This window comes from Primulina tabacum, chromosome 7 (genome assembly GCF_025594145.1).
Source record: "Primulina tabacum isolate GXHZ01 chromosome 7, ASM2559414v2, whole genome shotgun sequence".
Lineage (NCBI taxonomy): Eukaryota > Viridiplantae > Streptophyta > Magnoliopsida > Lamiales > Gesneriaceae > Primulina > Primulina tabacum.
The window spans coordinates 35,670,041-35,693,361 of NC_134556.1; the positions used below are offsets into that span (position 1 = coordinate 35,670,041).

Here is a 23,321-nt window from a genome sequence, read left to right on the forward strand (position 1 = left end):
TCTGTATACTCGAAGATTGATCTTCGTTCTGGGTATCATCAAGTACGAGTTCGAGACGAAGATGTGCCCAAAACTGCTTTTCGTACGAGGTATGGCCACTATGAATTTTTGGTTATGCCTTTTGGTCTCACGAATGCTCCTGCTATTTTTATTGATCTAATGAATCATGTCTTCCGAGATTATCTTGACTGATTCGTTATTGTATTTATTGATGATATTCTTGTGTATTCGAAATCGAAAAAGGAGCATGCTTAACATTTGAGACTGGTGCTTCAAATTCTTCGTACTAGTCACTTATATGCTAAATTGTCCAAATGTGAATTCTGGATGGACAAAGTGGTATTTCTGGGTCACGTCATTTCGAGACATGGCATATCTGTTGATCCTTCGAAGGTCGAAGCTGTGTTGAATTGGCCAAGACCTACGAATGTTCCTGAGATCCGTAGCTTCATGGGTTTGGCTGGATATTATCGTCGTTTTATTGAAGGATTTTCGAAGATAGCTAAACCTATTACTCAACTGACACAGAAGAATCAGCGATTCATTTGGTCAGATGAATGTGAAGCTAGTTTTCTTGAATTGAAGACGAGATTGACCACAGCACATGTGCTTACGATTCCTTCAGGTACCAGAGGATTTGTGGTGTGTACAGATGCGTCTGGTAAAGGTTTGGGCTGTGTTCTGATGCAACATGGCAAAGTGGTTACTTATGCATCTCGTCAATTGAAATCTCATGAAACACGTTATCCTGTTCATGATCTTGAATTGGCCGCCATTGTGTTTGCTTTGAAGATCTGGCGCCATTACTTGTACGGAGAAAAGTTTGTTATCTATTCGGACCATAAAAGTCTGAAATATCTCTTTTCTCAATCTGATCTGAATATGAGGCAACGCAGATGGATGGATCTCTTGAAGGATTTTGATTGTGAGATTCAATATCACCCTGGATCGGTGAATGTTACTGCGGATGCCCTGAGCCGTAAAGTTCATGATTCTCTGTTAGCTTCTGTCAATGTCGCCAAGGTACATGAGGATATATGTACTTCTGGCTGGACTTTTCACTCGAATTGGAATTCTGTCACTGTCTCAGCATTGCAAATTGAGCCGAACTTGATATCGAAGATACGAAAGGCCCAACGAAGCGATGCTCAGATCCAAAAGTCGAAAGAACTTGAATCTGCAGGACATCAGTCTGGATTTCAAATTTCGTCTGATGGTTCTTTACGACTTAATGATCGGCTGGTAGTCCCTGACGATTCTGATTTGAAATATGCCCTTCTTCGAGAAGCACATTGTAGCAAATACAGTATTCACCCGGGAGGTCGAAAGATGTATTTGACATTGAGACCTCAATTCTGGTGGAAACGTATGAAGAATGACATTGCTGAGTTTATTTCGAAATGTCTTGTCTGCCAGCAAGTAAAAGCTGAGAGAATGAAACCGGGAGGATTGCTCCATAGTCTTGAAATCCTGAAATGGAATTGGGAACATATCGCTATGGATTTTGTGACTCATTTACCTCGTTCGCCCAAGGGCTGTGATGCTATTTGGGTGATTATTGATCGACTTTCGAAATCTGCGCATTTTATTCCGTATGAACGGACTTATCCTTATAAGAGAATGGCTCGTTTATACATTGAGAATGTTGTAAGACTACATGGTGTGCCAGTCTCGATTGTATCTGATCGTGATCCCAGATTTGCTTCTAAATTCTGGGGTAGTTTTCAGGAAGCGATGGGTACACGTTTGACTATGAGTACTGCTTATCATCATCAAACTGATGGCCAAACTGAGCGCACGATTCAAACGTTAGAGGATATGTTGCATGCGATTGTGATGGACTTCAGAATGGGATGGCAAGATGCCTTACCATTGGTTGAATTTTCTTATAATAATAGCTTTCAGACGAGTATTGGTATGACACCGTTTGAAGCTCTATATGGGAGACGATGTAGATCACCGTTATTCTGGGATGAGATTGGTGAGAGACAATTGACTGGACCTGAAATGATACAGGAAATGAATGATAAGGTTCAGTTGATTCGCCAGCGGATGAAAGCTGCTCAGGATCGTCAAACGAGTTATGCGAATAAACGAAGACGACCCTTGGAATTCCAGAAAGGTGACAGAGTGTTTTTGAAAATATCTCCCTTTAGAGGCACTGTTCGATTTGGCATGCGAGGGAAGTTATCTCCTCGTTATGTTGGTCCATACGAAATTCTGGATCGAGTTGGTGATCTTGCGTATCGATTGACATTGCCACCAGCTCTATCTGCTATTCACGATGTGTTTCATGTTTCTATGCTGAGGAAATATGAACCGGATCCATCACATGTACTTGCACCTGATGAGGTGGAACTTGATCTTTCTCTTTCCTATGTCGAACAACCTGTTCGAATTATGGATCGAAAGGAAAAGATATTGAGAAATAAATCGATTCCTTTAGTACGAGTGCAATGGACACGACATGGTGTTGAATAATCAACGTGGGAATTGGAGAGCAAGATGCGAGAATCATATCCGCATTTGTTTGATTCTATGACATTCGTTCCATTGTATTCGATGTATACTGATCCGTTTACTGATTTTAGTTTTGATATGTACTATAACTGGTGACATATTATATGTTTGCCAATGTTATGTATATAGAGATGTTTGAGATTTCGAGGACGAAATCTTTTAAGAGAGGGAGAAATGTAAGGACCGTGTATCGTATTATCGTAAATCTTATGTGACTATCGATAATTTATGAAATTGTCATGTGATTATGTATTTGATGTATATCGTGACAATGGAATTGAGGGAATAAATATTGAATATGAATTGACGTTGTAAGAGCTCGAACGTGTGCAGAACGTGTGGCGCCCGGGCGGTAGAAAGTGACCGCCCGAGCGCCAGAGTATGTGAAATGGATGTTCGGGCAGAACATGCCGCGCCCGAGCGGTAATTCGTGACCGCCCGAGCGCGGTACATATTTGAGTCGGGGGCAGAATGTCTCGCGCTCGGGCGCGAGAATTCTACCGCCCGAGCGCGAGAACGGTGGTGATAAGAACGAGACTTCTGCTTTATTCTTTCTTCATTTCCTTACTGTGGCTTCGAGAGAAAAGAAGGGAAACTCGATTTCTTTCGTCCGAATCGACTTCGAAACACTGTCTAAACGCGAAACAAATTATATATTTGTGATCTTTGCGTCGAGGGCTTCTGACTGAGGTAATTTTCTTCTAGTTCCAGCAGCTCTAAATATCAAAGTGCTGGAATAACATGTATTTGAAGTTGAATTTCTGATACGTAGTAGAATAACCGACAAGAAACTTATATTCGAAGTCGGAATTGAATTATGATATGAATTTGATTTGATATAAATTTTTGAAGTTTCAAATGATATTTGAAACTCATATTAATGATTTTGGAATATATTATTTATTGGAATGAGTATGTTATTAATGTAGATAAAGTGTAATATCAATATCTTCAGGCTACATCAACTGGAAACGAAGAATTGAGGTATGTTGCGACCGGGTAACATACGACAGGTATCTGTATTATATGATATATGTCGGATTGATTTGATTGATTGGAATGAGATTATGTGTCTATATGCCTTATTTGTTGATTGATGTGGCATACATGACATTGAGATTGAGATATCGATGTATAAAATAAATGTTTTGTTAAAACACATCATTTTATGCATACATCGATACATGACATGCACGTTGAGCTATGATCCTTGGATACCCTGATATGATTTGATTGGATTCCGGGGTTTGTGAACACAATCGCTATGCCGGTATTATATGACCCGTAAAGCATAGACAATTGTGGCCCCATATGATTGGATATGAGATTTGGGATTTGATGGCGCTTTGCCGACGCTAGCATACGAGTATCCCATATTGGCCGGTGTGCCAGCTCGAGCATTGATTTGATAGCGGTTCGATTGATTCTGACATGTGCTCAGTGGATGGGCATTTGACCTGATACATTTACGACATACATGCATTGTATACCATATATCATCGTTTAGATATCTGTGGTATATATGATTGGTTGTTCCATACGGAGCTTTGCTCACCCCCAAAGGGGGGCTGTTGTTGTCTTTGTGTGTGGACAATGGCAGGTACTCCAGGATATCAGGAGACCGGAGATGGTACTTCTGGAGGGAGTCACAGCTTGGGCTGAGGTTTTATGTTTTTGTCTTGTTCCCAGTATATATGTATATGTATCTATATACCGGGGCATGTCCCGAGGATATGAGTTTTTTGTATATGATTGATTTTGATTACGTGTGGGCATGTTTATGACGTGAGATGAAATACTATTTTTAGTATTCAAATAAAATGATTTGGGCTCATTGTAAAGAAATTTTAAACTCACTTTCCGCTGTAATTAGTTAACCCTAATCAGATTGCATTTTAATAACGATTAGGAGCTAAGGACCCCACAATTACCAATTGAAGTGTCCAAACCCGAAAATCCACCGATAATTAATGAATATATATAATATTATATATATATATATATATATATATATATACATACATACATACTTTTTTTATAAAAAAATTTAAATAATTCTATTTTATTTGCATAATCTTATATATATATATGATCAATTTTCTGAATCCCTCTTTTTAGATGAAAAATTCATGATTGGATTTTTTTCTTGTATTGGCTCAAATCATAGAATGAAAAGGGCTCTCTTTCCTCATTCCCTTTCAGAAATTTATGTGGTACATAGTGGATGAAAATGGATCCGAAAATCCAAAGCCATCTCTATCAAAATATATCAAAAAATTTCACATAAATTATAGATTAAATTTGTCCAAAAAACTTAGAAATAAAATGTTATTATCTGGGAAATTAAAAGAAGTAAAAATGATGAATATAAATAGGCACGCACCAAAACATCAAGACGACCTAAAACATTGTACAATTATTACAAGAAACTCCCTCAAACATGATCTGATTTCTTGTTATTCCATTTTCTTCGAAGAAAAAAGAAATGGGGCACAGTTTGTTGGAGGCCTTGAACGTGCGAGTAGTTGGTTCCGGCGAGAATATTTTGGTGCTGGCTCACGGATTCGGCACCGATCAGTCGGCGTGGCAGCGCATTCTGCCGTTCCTTGTGCGGGACCACCGCGTGGTTCTGTATGACTTGGTGTGCGCCGGCAGCGTCAACCCCGATTACTTCGATTTCCGTCGGTACACCACTTTGGATGCCTACGTTGACGACTTAATCCATATCCTTGATTCCATCGGCGTGCAGCGCTGCACCTATGTTGGCCACTCGGTCTCCGGCATGATCGGGATTCTCGCTGCCATTCGCCGGCCTGAGCTGTTCATCAAGCTGATTCTCATCGGAGCCTCCCCTAGGTACGCACTTTGATCAATGCAAATTCCAAAGCCGAAAGTTGGGCCAACCTGGAATCTAACTATTTCACTGTTGGCTTTGATTGATTTCGAATCTATTCCCAAATCCAAATAAACTGGATTAGTTTCGCCATATATAATCACAATTTAGTCAAAACATAATCAGCAAGTACTGTTCGACCAAATTGATTGATTTTGATTCGTAGTTACTAATGATGAATAGTGATTTTTACCCTAAAACGGGAATCGATTTCCAGGTTCTTGAACGATAAAGACTACAACGGAGGATTCGAGCAAGGCGAGATCGAGAAGGTATTCTCCGCCATGGAGTCGAACTATGAGGCGTGGGTCAACGGGTTCGCTCCGCTATCGGTGGGGGCGGACGTGCCGGTGGCTGTCCGCGAGTTCAGCCGCACGCTGTTCAACATGCGGCCGGACATAACACTGTTCGTCTCACGGGTAGTGTTCAACAGCGACTTCCGAGGAGTACTAGGACTGATGAAGGTGCCGTGCTCCATAATCCAGACGGCGAAAGACGTATCGGTCCCGGAGACGGTGGCGTACTACATGAAGGATCACCTGGGGGGTCGGACCACCGTTCATCCGCTGAATATTGAGGGCCACCTCCCCCATCTCTCCGCCCCTAATCTGCTGGCGCAAGTGCTCCGGCAGGTGCTGCCTAGATAATTAATTAATAAACTTTGGGGGAGTGGGGGAATAAAATTATGACACGTGGCGGATAAGTAGACAGTATTATAATGGATTTCTCTTGTTCTGTTATTTTTGTTTTCTTTTTGGAGAGATAAGGAATATCACGTGATTATCACGTGATGATATGCACGTTTTGTCTTCTGCTTTTTTTTGTCAAATGGATTGGGAAGGACCCATTTCCTCTGTTTTGTTTAAAAATTTTAACTACCTCGACAATCAGAATAGTTTGAAGGAAAATATATCGATTAAAAAGAGAAAAAAAAATACTAAAAATTTGATATAAAGACTAAGTAATTAATGGCTCGTAGATTATATTTTCGTCTTCAGCAATTAAAGAAAATGTATATTGTTCTCTCAAGGTGTCTAACGTGATGTAGTAGGTGAACATTTGATCAATGATCAGAAATTCGACTTCTCCTACCAACATTTTATGAGACAAGCTTGTCACACAGAACTTATCCAGTATGATTTATCTGACTAAATTGATTTGTCAACTATTGTGTTAGTCCTGAAGTTTACCTATTGCGTACTAAAAAATAGTAAATGCGATTTTCATGTAATAGAAAGGAAAAAAAGTAAGTGTACATTTGTCTATTTAAAATATAACATATCTAATACGATAATATGCGTCACTAATAGAATGTTATTCCGAAGTTGGAAGAGATCGATTGTTCATACATAATGTTTATATTATATGCACATATAATGTAACGTATGTACTCCACACACTAATTATTAGTATATCACACCTGCCTGATATTTCAATCCAAATCTATAACAATATATTGGGGACAAAAATTTATGTGAGACGATCTCACGGGTCGTATTTTGTGATAAATATATCTTATTTTGGTCATTCATTAAAAAATATTACTTTTTATGCTAAAAGTATTAATTTTTATTGTGAATATCAGTATGATTGATCCGTCTCACAGATAAAGATTCGTGAGACCGTCTCACAAGAGACCTACTTTATATTGCGACAGTACCTATATTATGGGTCAAATATTTAAGTTAGATTAATTATTCTCTTGATCCAAATCCAAACTTATTAATTCAGGCTACCAAAATCCAGCCTCTAGAAAATCTACCAAGATCGATATACAATCAATCAGCCCAGAATTAATTATAAATGGTATAGCACAGAAATTTCGTCAATTATGCGAACCAAATAATTTTATTTTTCAGATATGTATTATGTTGTTTATATACAAAAAACAAGAGATTAATCCTCAAAATCGAAATTCGAATCGCCTCATTCGGTTACAAGTCAGCATTTTGCTTTGAATTTGAGCAAAAGATTAGCAGCGAAAGGCCTTCAATTATGATTAAGACCATAGATTTGGAGAAATGTTGTCAAAGAGGCCGATGTTCATTCCATTGTAAGCAATTGGAGCATACATCCATAGATCATCCGAGCTTAGCAACTGCAAACATAAACACATTGACTTAGTTTTCATTTCACAACCTTGTCATATGATCAGAGCAAATCGAAGAATTTTGTGTGTGAAGATCTGAATTTTCGGAATGATCGAACATGTGCAGAATACTAAATTTTCGAGTCATTCGGTCTAAAAATTTATACCTTGATTTGAAGTTGCAAAAATTTCACGTAGTGAACGGCCCCTTCGAGCATTGTGCTAATATCGACCTAATGCAACCCCATGGAAAAATCAGACCGATGATCATATCAAATGTTGGTTGTTTACTTGTTTAAGATAATATTTTACCTTTGTTCCATTTGGGACAAGATTTTGCAAGATCCTCAATCTCTCATTAATTCTTTCTCTTCTTTTCTGAAAATCACAAAAAGAGAGTATGAAAAATTAGTGTACTTTTCTTAACAAATTTAACTAGAACATAAAATCTTGAAAGTTTTTTTTTGAGTCTTTACCCTAGCATAAAGGCTTTGAGGATCAGTTGCCGACCCTCGGTTAGCTCTCGCTTTCCCTTTTGAGTTTTTCAGTTCCGAGTTCGATGCTGCGTCGTGATCTTGAGAAGCATTAGAGTGATCATACTCAGAGCTGGAACTGCTTGAATTTTGTCCATTTGTTAAAGCAGCAATGTTCTCTTCTTCGGTATCATTGCTGATTGGGACGAGTTTCTTGTTCTTTTTCGAGCGAGTATTCCTCTTGTTTTGCTGTATCGTTATCAAGAATCGCAATTAATCCATGGAATCAGGTGTATGGAACAAGAAATATAATTTGATCATTGTTGGAAAAGAGAAGTTTATCTTTCTCATACTCACGTCTTTTGAAACCCGAGATTTCTTCTTAGGACTTTGGGATGAATTATCATCAGATTTATCCTCAGGCGATTGGATTTCGTACCCCTTACACTGATCAGTCTGAATTCTTGTTGTTTCATATTTCCTCTTGAGCTGCATTTCTTCGTAAGGATCGCCGGATACCATAGCCTGGATTTTTCCTGCATTACTCAATTGGAGAATCTCCTCCATCATTGCATCAGAAAAAACCGGCACCGTTAAGTTACCGTTTTCGCAATCCGCGGGATAAAATGGGACGGATTCATCATGAAGAAAATCAACACCGTTAGCATCGAAATTTCCATAGCCATGATCGAGTAAAAAGGCACCGTCAAATTCGCTGCAGTTGCCATTTTCTTGTGGAACACAACTAAAATCAGGGTCAGATGCGAAAAATATACTACCATCCATTTGAGCCTTATTTTCAACCAGAAAGCTTGATGGGATTTGAACATGATTGGAGAAAAAGTCGCTGTAATTTGAATGAAGCAAAGACTCAGAATCAAGAAAAGCTCCAAATGACTCCATTCTTAGCTAGAACAAGTTTTATGGAATCTGCTTTTCTTGAATAAATATTTCTTGCAGTCGGTGAAGGCTTGGAAAGACCACTGATTCAGCTACAAATTTATAGTGGCAATGGGAGAAAATAAAAAAATGACAGGATGGATTTGACTTTATTTTTTTATTGATTTATTTCTGATAAATTATTTTCAATATGATAGTTTGGTCCTAATTTGTATAATTGATGTCATTAGTCTAATTTTGTTGAAAAACAGAATTATTAGGGTAGATGTCATATAAAACGGTTGGTTAGAGAATTTATTGACTCAATTGTAACAAACAATTTTTATTTTAATATAATTTAACTTTTTATAGCTTTATTTTGCTTTATCTATATACTCATGTAATCAACATAGATAAAGTTCTTGATTATACTTTAATAAAAATGATTTTGAAACTCATTTGTAAACACTGTATATTCTAAATTAGTTTCTAGTCGATTCAGCAGCCTAAAAATAAGGATAAATGCCGCTTGAACTTGAGACTAGCATCTGTGATGTTGTGTACCATATTTCATGGTAAAGGCATAGAGATGTCCGATCATGCAGATAGGTAATCATACGATGATTGTACCGAACTACCCTCCCTCAAACTTTCCAAATAGTTATCATTCATCGAGAGGAAAAATACGTGGTTTATGATTGTACATGATTAGTCCTTCCAACCCGGGACAAATGCTAAGGCTCTGCATACTAGGATTGTGCTTTGACTCGTTTACCGATTCCGCGAGGGTCACAAGGAGGCCAGGTGGAGTGCAATTGCGGCATATATAGGAGCTAGTGCATTGTAGTCGGAAATTCGACGCTCACCAACGTGTATGAATATCCTATGTGATCTAACAAACTAATAGTGCATGAAATCTCTAGCCGGAGTGTGAATATCGGAGTTGGTGTCAAGTAAATATTCACTAAAGGTATATTTACTAAACATCTTATGAATGTTTATTTAATTTTAAATCATACGAGTGTCCAAAGAAAGAGTAGGTCTCTTGTGAGATAGTCTTACTGTGAGATGGGTCAACCATACCGATATTCACAATAAAAAGTAATACTCTTAACATAAAAAGTAATAATTTTTCATGGATGACCCAAATAAAAGATTTGTCTCACAAAATACGACCCGTGAGACTGTCTAATACAAGTTTTTGCCCCAAAAAATTTATTGAATGTCAAAATAAAATTTTAAACTTCTACTACGATTTAGACACGAGAAAATCGATTACCCAACAAGAATAACTAATTAATGGTACTAAATTAAGTACATGCATTTATTATAATGACCCAAAAAAAACCCCCTTGATTTTTTTTACTGGCTCAAACAACGTTGGATTTACAAAAAAATTATACATCTAATAATACATGACTAAATTGTCTTTTTCCATCTCACTTCGATAAAAATGATAAATTTATTTAAATTTTATCTCAGTAATTAATTAACATTAAATATATTTTAAGTTCATTATAATAAGTCTATCCTTATAATCTCATCATAATTACCAAATTTAGTATCCTAATCTCGTAAAGCGACGATAAATATGAAATAATTGCTACAAAGTATCCTTGCGAAGTCATACTTGACGGAATAGTTTGAAAATGATATTGATCAAATAATTTTTTTGAATTGTAACATTTCTTTAAAAAAAATAATTGAAAAATGACATTCAAATGTATAAGAAAAATAAATATAAAACAAAAGTTAAAAATCAAGAAAGTTATATTTCGAATACATTATCAAACAAAGATTATTTTGTTAAATATTCCAGCCCAGAGCATAACACTAGCATTTCGTAAAATATTATTTAATTTAATAATAATAAAAGGCTAATCGACCTAATTACATCTGTATAAGGTCTAATGTATAATGGTGACTTTAAATGATTTCATAATTTAATTTATTAACTCTGTAGATTAACACGACTGTGTGATTTGGTGAAATTGAGGATTTGGGATAAAAAGAAAAATAAAGTAGTTGAGAATTGGCAGAACGTGGAACTAATTATAAGCACGACTGTTAAAAATAATTGGAATGAATAGTTTACAATATAATTTTCTAAATTTAATACAGTCATTTAAATAATTCAGCATAAAATGGAAAAAAACAAATATTTTAACGTTGTCATATTAACGTTGAAACTAGATAAATAAAAAATAGATGTGACATTTATTCACTTGATTAATTATTTTTTACTAAAGCAACTTTTTTCAATGTGCATCCTACGTCTTTTTTCCTAATATATATAAGTAGGTCTATGGTGAGAATATCTCACGAATTGATGCATGTGAGATTGTCGACCAGCTCTATATCTACAGAAAAAATTGATATTTTTGACAGAAAAATAATATTTTTTATGAATTTAGTTAGATTATGTATTTGTCTTACAAAATTGTTTTTTGAGACGGTGTGAGTTTTTGTGATATTATTATTATTATTATTATTATTATTATTATATATATATAGTTTTTGACATGGTGCTCAATTATCGCTCACTCCCGTGTCAACCAATGAAATGACACTTACATATTAAATATATAATTTAGATATATTTAATAACATCTAATATATGAGTATCACATCATTAATTACCCTAATAAATAGATAACAAAACTATTATATATATATATATATATATATATATATGGGCGCGCGCACGAAACAAGTAATTTAGAGGGGGAGAATGACAGCTAATCTTGAGTAATCGCCCTACCAAACCACACATCCCAACTCAAATTCATGACAACAATGCCACGTACGTATTACTTCATAGCTAAGATTTTTTTATATTATATTATAAATTCCGTACTGAATTATAATAATTATTTACATAATTTAAAATTTTCCTTTGTCATATATATATTGTTTAGAGTAAATTTTTTCTCTAACAAACCTTTAATTTATCAACTAAGTTTCTAACATTTTATCAAGTACTAGTTTTGAGTGTTAATTGTCTATTCTAATGCAAAATCTATTCTTTAGAATTGATTAAGGGGGTCGCAAAAAGGGAAAATAAAATAAAATGTAAGGATTAATATTTACTATCCAATATTAAAACATGGGAGAAAATTATTTTTTGAAAAAGTCATATGTATCAAATTGAGCTAAATTTAAAATTAAAAGCAGTCGCTGGTATAATTATATTTTATTTGGGGATGATTAAAGTTTGATTAATATTAAATAGAAACAATGACATTTATAACATGATAATATCAAGATGAGTCAACAATCTCTAAACAATCATGTCTTAATTAATCATAAACATTTTATAATGACTTCATTTTGACCTTTCTTAAAATAATAAATTGTAACTGTTTTTATCCAATCTTATGAGTAAAATTTATGGATGTCAGTGGGTTCGAGTTTTATCCAGACCCGCAATGGACTCGCGTGTATGGACGGGTTTGGGGATACTAAATGGGTCATGGGGAAGGTCTCAGTCCAATTTTTCAGACCCGTCCGGATATGGGGCGGGTCATGAGTCTTATAATATAAATACTCTAGGATTTTACTTTTATTAATTTTCATTTTTTAGTAGTCAACCTCAATCATAACGGTTTTAGCTATTGCTATGTCAGCTGTTGCATTTAAATCTGCTTTTAGAAATAATGGAAAAATACTATAATAGTTGGTCTTCATCTTAGTATACTTAATCCAACGACTTGGGAGGCATTGATGTGCTCACGAAGATGGTTATGAGGTTATATGAAAGGTAAATAAATCACAGTTTTGTTTTGTTATTGTACTTTCATTTTAATTTTTTTAATGTACTTTCTCTCTTTAAATTATATTTTTTTTACGGTTTGAAATTACAGTTCTATTTTTTCAATATACTTTCTTTCTTTAATTTTATAGTTAATTCTTCAAATAGTTTACCAACTTGTCCCACCAATTTTTATGAAGAGGAAGATGATCCCGAATAATATGTCTGAAATATTGCATACTCGCTGATTTTATATTGATCTATTTAAGTTATGTTATGGCTTATTTTTGGGGATGTCAAGATTTTTTTGGAAAGCTAGTAACTTTTTTTATGTAATTCTTTATGTTGTGAAAATACTTTGTTTGTTATTATTAAGTGTGGACGAATACATTAATTAATTTTACACAATATTGTATTTAGAAGCTTGTCTGTTTCATAATTCAGTTGTGTGAGAAAAAAGATTAATTTTTTATTTTAAAAAAATTCGGGTCTCACGGGTCTCACGCGTTTGTTGTTTTACCAAAAACTATATTTGACGATAACAGTGTAACTTTAATATTTTAAATTATACAACAGTACAAACTTTACGTTTCGATTGCTCCCATAACATGGACAAATATTTCACCTCAATTAAAATAAATTTAAAACTTTTGAATTTGAAATACAAATTTAACTTTTCTTACATCGACATTCAATTAAGTTACACGAGCATTCAAGATAAGCAAAATCATTTTGAAGCGAAGGAAAATAACAATATTTACTGCAATAAGTTAGTACTTATAATTAATTGTATAAAAGTGCTCAAGGTTTGACCTTTATAACATCACTCGGACTAACTGGAGGAATAATTCACAAGTCAAATATCAGCGATTAAAGAATTATTATCAGAAAACGTACGTACGATATTTATATATAATGTGTACGTTGACTGAAATTAAAATTATTTAAATTTCTCTTAAATTAGAGAATATTTTTATACAAGTTTTGAGATCGTGATTCTAAAAATGATTAATTAATGGGATATTGTGCATGATAATTTTCTGTAAATTATCTGAATTATGTTCTGTTTCTTCATTAGGATGCATGCATCATAACACAAATACAAATTCTACATATTCGTTCATGTTTAATTTTCTATTTACGATTTTGGTTATTTATATATATTTTAAAATTTCAGTTTTAATTATGTATATTTCGATTTTTTTTGACATTTTAGTCTTTTTACATCGAAAATACTGATAAGATATTACACATGTCAACACCACTTCAACATCACGTCGAAAAAAACGACTAAAATTGCTAAAAAAACAAAGATAGCGAACTAAAACTGAAATTTGAAAATATAGATTACCAGAAAAATATTAAGAAACAAAAATGTGATTTTTCCATATCTAAAAAATTTAATGAGGCTTATTTCACTTCGTTTTTTTATTTTTATTTTAATGGGTTATTTAATATTGCCACATAATTCATCCATCCTTGATATATATTATCTCTACTTTGGTACAAATGATACAAGTATTAAATTAAACAAGAGAATAAGTTTAAAATATAGGGCGACTTTTTTTATATGTTTTAAGAGTTGAATTTTATTCCTTTGAACTATTCATTATTTTGTTTTCGTTTTAAAATTCATGTATAGACTTCATTCTTAATTTTATTATATTAGATTGTATCCATATGGTTGTATTCTTTTTTTAATTTCATGAAGTTGGTTGCCGACAAATAGAAGTTTCAACTCTCGGAAAAAAAGAATAAATTAAAGTGTATATATATATATACACACACACACACACACACACACATATGTATAAAGTAGACATATACGAAATTTATATATATGGTGTACTTAAAAATTTCGTATATGTCAACTTTTGAGAGAAATTAAGTAAAATTCAACTATATTAATTTATGGTAAGATATTATAATGATATTTTATAACTTTAGGAAACTTTAAATCTTGAAGATTGCATTATTTGTGTGAATCAAAGTTGACAAAATTATATCAAATGCACTTGAACTTGTACTAAAGTAGTATTTGCAAAACCTTATCTCAAGTTTTTCTTAACTTCTACATATAATTTTCAAATATGGTGGAGTATTGAGCGATTAATCAATATACAAAAATTTGATTCCTCATACTAACACTTTCTCATACGAGTGCAACCGTTGGTTTGCCTAATACGGTTTACCTGATTAGCGTGGTTTGCAGGTTAATACGTTATCCCGAAGATTTACCCAATGCACACCATAATGTGCTACGTTTTTTTTCTAAAACCTTGTCTAGCGGTGCAAATTTTCAGTAAGTTAAAGACTCCAGCTAAGAATTCTCTTCTACAAAAACATTAAATATTGGACCATTGATGGAACAAACATTTGTCTCGAAGCAAACCACGTCGTACTAAGAGAGGTCGGTTCTGATGCAAACTGTAATGCCCTGGAGTCGACAACTGTCTCACTGTATCAAGACGAGTCTTTGCAGAGTTCTTATGTCTTTACTCACACACATATTCTAGAAAACTTTCCAAAGGATCATATCTCCCAAAATTGACCGAAGTAGTGTTGATTATATTTGTGCTCACTTTTCTCCACATATACTGCTCCGATGTAAATATGCAAATATACAAATCTTCAAGGATGGGCAAGGTGACATGTTCTGTCGATATTTCTACGATGAGGACAAATGTTTCCCCCAATTTTACTAATAGTATAGAAATGAGATTCACGAGGATTTATTAACAAATTTAGTTCCTTAAACCCATATTTTTTGAAGATAAAACCTTTCTTATAAGACAATGTGGTATAGGAACGAACAACAAAAGAAGTCTGGCTTTAGCATGTGATGGCCCATTGGCACGTAACAAAGACTGGTAATAAAACACATGTTTTGCGTAATTCTAAATTATGTATATTATAATATTCAGCATTGTTAAATACCAAAATTTAATGTTTTATATCAATGTGAAGGGTAAGGAGTATTTTATGAAATAGATAACCATTTTAAGATATATGTTAATATAAGTTTCATACAAATATTTAAGTGAGTGGTATTTTAGAAAGTGAAAAAGAAAAAACAAGATTCACTAAAAGTTTAATGCAACGACTATTGGTTATCCCGATCATGACTCCTCGGGGGCCAGTAGCTCAATTGGTATCAAGTCTCTTTGAACTATGTACTTATGCCAGGAGGTCATGGGTTCGAGACTTGGGGGGAGGTATCACTCCACCAATCTGGTGTGGAAAGTCATGTGAGTAATAGCGCATAGGAAAGCCCGTGAGAAAAAAGGTCTCAATGAGAACCCAAGACTGGAAAAAGCCCCCGAGAGAGCCCAAGATCGTGATAGTTCATGGTCGTTACATTTAACATATCTAAAAATATGCAGAGATATGACACTGTTTAGTGCAAAGGATAAGACTCTACACCCTATTTCATCCGGCATTTGCCTCCGGTTCTATGATAATTGGAGTTAAAATTAAGGCAAAAACTTGTGTTAGACGGTCTCACGGGTCGTATTCTGTGAGACGGATCTCTTATTTGGGTCATCTATGAAAAAGTATTAATTTTTATGCTAAGAGTATTACTTTTTATTGTGAATATCGGTAGGGTCGACCCGTCTCACAGATAAAAATTCGTGAGACCGTCTCACAAGAAAGCTATTCTAAAATTAATAATGTTATCCTTATCTTCCAATTTAGTATCTCGATATTATAAACCCTTTATTAACATCTATGAAGTACATTGATCTGGTGCCAGGTTTCATACCTTCAATTCTGGCAATTCTATAACACAAGCACACTCAACCACACGGGCACCAACACGATCTGCAATAAAAAAAAAACATAGAAAGTTTAGGTATTAACGAAGAATTTTCAATAACACTAGTATAGATTCCTCAAAAAACAAATAACATTTAATTTTTGCAATTTTTCCACAAGTCTTTTTTACAACACATTAAAAACGAAGAAAAAAGCATGGAAAATGTCTACAGGTTACCCCATGACTCCTGCTATAGTTCATTCATATGCATAACCTCAGAAGTCTGACTATACAAGAAAAGAATGGATGATTGTCAGATAGGATATAAGGACGAAGAGAATCGTGTGATGTAAGGACGCTGATCCATTAACATGACAAAAAATAAAACGCAAGCTTATGCCAAAAGTTTAAAAGCATAAAACAAGTCAGAATAACAAGCAGAATACGTTTACATGTGTCACTTGAACTCCTTAAATTCAAAATGTTCAGCAAAACCTCTGTTTTACAGCAGCAGACCTTATGTGATTACAATTGATGTATGCTACAAAATGGCTTTTATGTTTTCATGTGAATGTTGAGATGATAATGTCTGTTTTACAGCAGCAGACCTTATGTGAATACAATAGGAAGAAAAGAATATCCATCCTATTTTAAAGTGATCCATTAGATCATAAATATCATAATTTTTTGTCTCGGTTTTTGAAGTAATGAGGATTTTAGAGTTGTGATGATTAAACTTAAGGTAAATCTTATGTGATACGGTATGATAGATCAATATTCGTAAGATGGATTGATCTGATCCATATCATTAGTGAAAAGTAAAAATAATATTTTTTTCATAAGTTGGATCGAATATGAATTTTTGTGTTAAACTTATTTATTATTAGTTAACACTATATCAGTTACTATATTTTTATAGAGATGGCAATTTGCTCCGAACTCGACGGAGAGTCTGTTATACTACCCGAATGGAGGAGGGTGTGGAAGAATTTTTTTACCAAATTAAATAAAAAAGTAATTGGGTATGTGGGTGGTGGTGTATGTAGCGACGTCGTACTCATATCCAATCCAAATTCCAATTAGATGTGTGTGTATGTGTGTGTGTATATATATATGTTTATGTATTTATTTATATTAAAAATACAAATTCTAATTTGATTTTGTTGAATGATGGTAGTTGGATAGAAAAAAAAAATTATTAGTATAAATCTAATGTTAATTTTGTAGGATGATGGTGTTGGAATAAATTATTTATAATATTTTTTATTTCTTATATGATGTTTAGTTTGCTATTTTATATCTTTAATATTTTTCTTACTATTCTGTTAAAAATTTGGCAAATAAGCATAGTTTTATCAAAATCATTCAAATTCGAAAAATGCAATTATATGTGGTAACAATATATTTGAGTATGATATGAATACAGATCCTCTGATAAGTATGAAGATGGAGATGAAAGTAGAATATCTGACGAGTATGGAGATAGACACCGGTATGAGGGTTGATACAAAAAATGGGAATGAGGACGAAAGACGTATATTTAAGGAAATACCTATTTGTCACTCAAACACCAATATTAGTAAAAAGTTTGTTTATTTTACGCATAAATTTCTTAATCGTTAATTTTATTAAGATTTTTATATTTTAAAATATTTTTTTACAGATGATAAACGCGAACTTTTTTTTAAAACTAACCCTTCTAAATTTATTTGAGGAATATTATTTTTCAAATAATTTTAGTTTCACCAAATTTTTTTTTCTCACAATTTTCTTGTAAAAGTTATGTTATATACATTAATACGACAAGAAAATAAATTTGTAAATCGATTAGTTACACTCCTTGTCCAATTTGCATGTCCCTTCTAATTAGAAATGCACAAGCGGTCCATTGACCAGTGACAACGATTCCCATCAAATATAAAAATTGGGCAGACTACTCAAAGGTACGGACTTGGCCCAAACGCAACTTTAAAACTTTATAATTGAAAATGACCTAAGTTTTTATTTTCAGCTGCTTAAAAAAAATTATGAAATTTTCATTTACAAAGTTGTTTTTCGTAGTAGTATGCTCTTTGACAAAATTTTAAAAACATTAATCTTAAAACAGATCTTATCAGAATATTGATCTAATTGAAACTCATAAGACATCAAAGTCCAATTGAGAATAAATTAAAATTGCAAAAACTTGTGTGAGACGGTCTCACGGATCGTTTTTTGTAAGATATATATCTTATTTGGGTCATCCATGAAAAAGTATTACTTTTTATGCTAAGATTATTACTTTATTATTGTGAATATCGGTAGAGTTGACTCGTCTCACATATAAAGATTCATGAGACCGTCTCACAAGAGACCTACTCAATTAAAATTTTGAATGAGGATTTAAAACTTTTTATCGGCATGTATTTTGGGCAAAAACTTGTATGAGACGGTCTCATGGATCGTATTTTGTGAGACGGATCTCTTATTTGAGTCATCTATGAAAAAATATTACTTTTTATACTAAGAGCAGTACTTTTTATTGTGAATATCGGTAGGGTTGACCCGTCTCACAGATAAAGATTCGTGAGACCGTCTCATAAAAAACCTACTCTGTATTTTTTGGGAATTAACAAAAGTACTTATTTTTTGGAGATGGTTTTCGATTCGACTGCCAACTCAATTAAACTAATTAGTTATAATTCTATGTACTTTAAATTTATTTTTCCATTTTATTATTATCATCTAACGTAGAGAATGATATAATTTTGAAAAATACTTCGATAATCACTAAAAATAGATGATCTTCTTGTGGTGGAAGAAGTTGTGAGACCGGCCGGTCTTCCCTTCCTAGTAAGAACAGAACTGAAAAACAGCTCCGGACAGAAGATAGGCCCGAAATCGCAAATGAAACGTAAGAAGATGTACTCAATGATAAAACTATAATTTGGGTTACTTTTTATGTAGTCGTTTTTTGGGTGAGGTGATATGAACTTTTCATAAAATAAAAGAGATCTGGATACGAGGTAATATCGAAAAATTTATATCCATATGTAATAATAATAATAATTATTATTATTTCTATATATTTCTCGAAATCCGATCCACACATAAGGACACCCACAATGGGGTGTTAAATGGGTGCTACCTCTCCATTGTGAGCACAGGAGAGAGAGGACAATTGAACGCCTCTCTGTCAGTTTATTTTTTAAAAAAAATTGGACAATTAGCGACGGGTTGCGAAAAACCAACCGTCGCTATTAGTGATGGTTTTTCGCAACGGTCGCAAAGCAACGGTCGCTACTTTGCGACCGTTTTCCATAAACTGTCGCTGACATGCGGTCCGTTCGTGTTTTGAATTATTTTAATTTTGTTTTTAAATTTTTAAATTTTGAATTTCCATTGATTTTTTTTTAAAAAAAAGTTTTTAAAATTTTTTTTTCATTTGTAAACCGTTGTATATATTTTATTTTTTATTTATTATTTTAAATATTTTTTTAAAAAATTAATATTATTTATTAATATGAAAAAATTTTAAGATGATTGAGTGGACTATGAGACCCATAAATAATGAGTTTGAATGTTAAAAGTAATGTGGGTAAAAGAAATATGTTGTTATAATTAGTATGTGACAGTGAACCTCACGTTTTTTGATGAGTTGGTGGGTGTTATATGAATGCTCTAAGGATTTGTTGGAGCAAAAAGAAATAACTTTTTTAAAAATTGGAAGTTTCCTAAAAAAAAATGAAGGGGAATCTGAGAAGTTGTGTGAAACTTTAGGATGGTACGAATTCAAAAGTCAAAGTCAAATTGCAAGAAGTCAGATTTGAGAATCAAAATCGAAAATTACCTGCATTTATTATACAGAAGTGGACGAGTGAAGAGATCAACTTTTGAAATTTTTTCCAAGTTTAGGTGCTCTTAATTTGTAATCTTCATTTCAAAAAGTAAAAACAAAAACTACCTTTATAATTCTGATTTCTTAAGGATTAATTTGTTCGTCTTATAATTTACTGAGACAGAATAATTCGTGCTTGATTTAATCCAAATCGCAAAATTGATTGATATTAAGCAAAAATAGAACTTATATATATTTAAACTTTTACTACTTCAAAGAATGGAGTTTTTTGTGTTTATTTTGATTATTATGTTTCTCAAATTTTTTGCCAATTCGAAAAAGGCAAATAACTTAACTTGACCTGGGAGCAGAAGAATTTGAGACAACTTTAATTTATTGAATAATTATTTGAATATTAAACCTTCAATTAGCTGTATTATTTATGCTGTCCAAATTGGATTAATCAAAGATATTAGTTCAAATCATCCAGACAGTTGGTGTAGGTTCATGAATACAACAAGTACAGCAACAATCCATAGCCGACTTGATTTACTCCTCACTTTTCAATAGTAAAAAGTTAGGCAATGAGCTAGATTCGGATAAATTTTTTTGAATGAATGATTAAATCTACCCTACAGTAAATGAAAACACACAGAATACAAGATAGAATTGGAATTGTATTAGCTAGCTATATTGCGATTGCGACAGCCGTGTAGAAGGTTTGACTTGGACTGAGTCCGATGCTCACCCACCCCGCCGAGTACTTTACTTGCTCCCACACAACTAACCCACTTGGCCTCCAACTAGAAAATGAATATACTCAAACGTGTTGTGGAGTCTTACACTTTGGCTGCGAAGTTGAGTCATGAGTGGACCTCTTCTTTTTCCTCACACTTGTCACGCAGCTTCCTCTGTCCTTTCCACCGCTGCTACTCTTCTTCCTTGTATAAAAACCCAATACTTCACGCTCAGTTTATCCATCGATCCATTCTCTATTAACAAGAATTAAAACATATATCGTTTCACTTTCTTCTTGTTCTCGATCACTTGTGTTCAGTTGTAAACATGGCTCTTGAAGCTTTGAACTCGCCGACTACTCCTACGCCATCGTTTCTATACGAGAATGATAATGCCAGTTTAATGTATCTTGATTCATGGACGAAAGGCAAGCGATCCAAGCGTCCACGTAGCGTTGAAACTGAGGAACCCACTGAGGAAGAGTACTTGGCTCTTTGTCTTATCATGCTCGCTCGCGGCGGCGGCGGCGCCTCCACGTCGGTGGCTTCTACATCTGCCCCACTGGTGATGATGGATAAGAATTCACGAACTCGGACCAGAACACCACCGCCTCCAGTTGCGGTGGACTCGGCTAAGTTACTCTACAAGTGTTCTGTTTGTAACAAGGCGTTTGGATCCTACCAAGCTTTGGGTGGACACAAGGCCAGCCACCGCAAGCTTAGCGGCGGCGATGAGCACTCTACTACCTCCAACTCCGCACTCACAACATCCACTACGTCTGCTACAGCACTGAGCGGTGCCATGGGAAGCGGGAAGACCCACGAGTGCTCCATCTGTCACAGACGCTTTCCCACAGGGCAGGCCTTGGGAGGCCACAAACGCCGCCACTACGAAGGCAACGTTGGTGCAGGGAACAGCGCGGTGACGTCTTCGGAGGGTGTGGGATCTACCGGTTCACACAGAGACTTCGACTTGAACCTGCCGGCTTTGCCGAACTTCTGGCCGGGATTTGGCTCCGGCATCGAAGAGGAGGTCGAAAGCCCACACCCTGCCAAGAAATCGCGTCTCTCGCTGGCGACAAAATTAGAAATCTTTTGAACAAAATCAAAATTCGGAAATTAATATTGGAAATTCATTGTTTTTATTATTATTATTTTTTAAAAATGGCTAGTGGAAATTTATTAGTGGACATAGGATTGTCATATACGGTAATTATAATATTCATCATTTTAAGTGTTTTGCTCGGTTAATGAGATCCTATCTATGTGGGCACTACTCTCACTTCATTTCAATGGGTAAAATCTTGCCACACATACAATTTCACAAAAAAAAGTGGGTCTTATATATGTATGGGCAAATCTTGACCATCCATCCTATCATGGGAGCAATACCCACATAAGTAGGATGAAATAAATCCCGTTCAGCGATCATGTTGATCATTTAATAATTTATTATCCAATAATGGGTTGTTTGGATCTTATCTATGCAACCTAAATTTTTTTTTTTTTGCCTTAGTTTTTTTTTTTTGCGAAGCACTAAATCCAACTAATATTGATATTGATTCTTTCTCAATATTTAAAAGTACATCGTTGTCAAATAATCAATTTTGTTAGATTTAGTGATTTCAAACAAATAATATCCAAAATAAAAAATTTTCGAATCAATTTACAGGATAAAATCATAATTTTTTTATCTTATAATTTATTTACGACATTTCATGATCCGTTGAAAAATATCTAATTATGTTAGTAATTACTGCACGAAAATTAAAATATTCAATGTAAATAAATAATCAAATTAGATAAAATAAAATAAAGAAATAGGTATACAATTGTTCAGAACTAGTAAAAATCATGCAAAAGAAGCTCTTCTTTTAAATAGATAGAATGTGTACTAAATAAATAAAATCAAAGTTTGAATGAGTGATCCGAAATAGAAATGCAAACAGAAAATTATGATAGAATTTTAGAATGAATTGCTTGGAAATTCAATGTACTGTATCAATGGAAAGGAAAATAGCAAATTATGATAGAATTTAAAATGAATTACTTGGAAAACCAGTGTGTGATATGTGAAAATTGACTCACTGGTATATGGGCTTATGATATCAATAGTCCTTACTAACTCATTCAAACAGGTACAACTTAGGGATGATAATGGGTCGGGACAGAGACGGGTTTGCCATCTCTATTTCCGTCCCCGAATTCCATCCTCATCCTCATACCCGCCCCGATCCCCCCTGCTTTCCTCAAACCCGAAATTTCGAGGATCAACTTCTTATCCCGCCTCCATCACCATTTCAAAAATATTAATATGACAAGACGATGATGGATTCGAAAATTTTTTTAAGCTAAAACTTATTATTATCTATTATTATTAGGGATAATATTAATATTAATATCAA

The 23,321-nt window shown here is 33.9% G+C and overlaps 3 protein-coding genes across 3 annotated transcripts; 2 read left to right on the plus strand and 1 right to left on the minus strand.

The window, feature by feature from the left end:
• The first annotated feature begins 4,897 nt into the window (after positions 1 to 4,897).
• Positions 4,898 to 6,213, plus strand: LOC142551502 (putative strigolactone esterase DAD2). Its single transcript, XM_075660775.1, has 2 exons — positions 4,898 to 5,376; positions 5,631 to 6,213. The coding sequence occupies exons 1-2, from the start codon at positions 5,006 to 5,008 to the stop codon at positions 6,058 to 6,060; spliced, it is 801 nt and encodes a 266-aa protein (XP_075516890.1). The 5' UTR covers positions 4,898 to 5,005; the 3' UTR covers positions 6,061 to 6,213.
• A 1,129-nt stretch (positions 6,214 to 7,342) lies between these two features.
• On the minus strand, positions 7,343 to 8,923 carry LOC142550906 (uncharacterized). Its single transcript, XM_075659947.1, has 5 exons — positions 8,332 to 8,923; positions 7,979 to 8,229; positions 7,815 to 7,880; positions 7,670 to 7,735; positions 7,343 to 7,511 (listed from the first exon to the last, which is right to left on the minus strand). Exons 1-5 carry the CDS (start codon positions 8,876 to 8,878, stop codon positions 7,413 to 7,415), a joined length of 1,029 nt encoding a protein of 342 aa, XP_075516062.1. The 5' UTR covers positions 8,879 to 8,923; the 3' UTR covers positions 7,343 to 7,412.
• Positions 8,924 to 20,897: 11,974 nt separating this feature from the next.
• LOC142551503 (zinc finger protein ZAT10-like) lies at positions 20,898 to 22,072 on the plus strand. The gene has a single exon (XM_075660776.1). It carries the CDS (start codon positions 21,245 to 21,247, stop codon positions 22,013 to 22,015), a length of 771 nt encoding a protein of 256 aa, XP_075516891.1. The 5' UTR covers positions 20,898 to 21,244; the 3' UTR covers positions 22,016 to 22,072.
• The last annotated feature ends 1,249 nt before the right edge of the window (positions 22,073 to 23,321 follow it).

What these genes read in the sequence shown, in the direction of transcription:
- LOC142551503 (XM_075660776.1), top strand. Translation starts at nt 21,245, where the DNA reads ATGGCTCTTGAAGCTTTGAACTCGCCGACTACTCCTACGCCATCGTTT.
- LOC142550906 (XM_075659947.1), bottom strand. Translation starts at nt 8,878, where the DNA reads ATGGAGTCATTTGGAGCTTTTCTTGATTCTGAGTCTTTGCTTCATTCA. An exon ending in CTCAAAGCCTTTATGCTAGG is followed by an intron (nt 7,881 to 7,978) that starts GTAAAGACTCAA and finishes TGTGATTTTCAG; the next exon opens with AAAAGAAGAGAAAGAATTAA. An exon ending in TTTTGCAACTTCAAATCAAG is followed by an intron (nt 7,512 to 7,669) that starts GTATAAATTTTT and finishes TTATGTTTGCAG; the next exon opens with TTGCTAAGCTCGGATGATCT.
- LOC142551502 (XM_075660775.1), top strand. Translation starts at nt 5,006, where the DNA reads ATGGGGCACAGTTTGTTGGAGGCCTTGAACGTGCGAGTAGTTGGTTCC. An exon ending in CTCATCGGAGCCTCCCCTAG is followed by an intron (nt 5,377 to 5,630) that starts GTACGCACTTTG and finishes ATCGATTTCCAG; the next exon opens with GTTCTTGAACGATAAAGACT.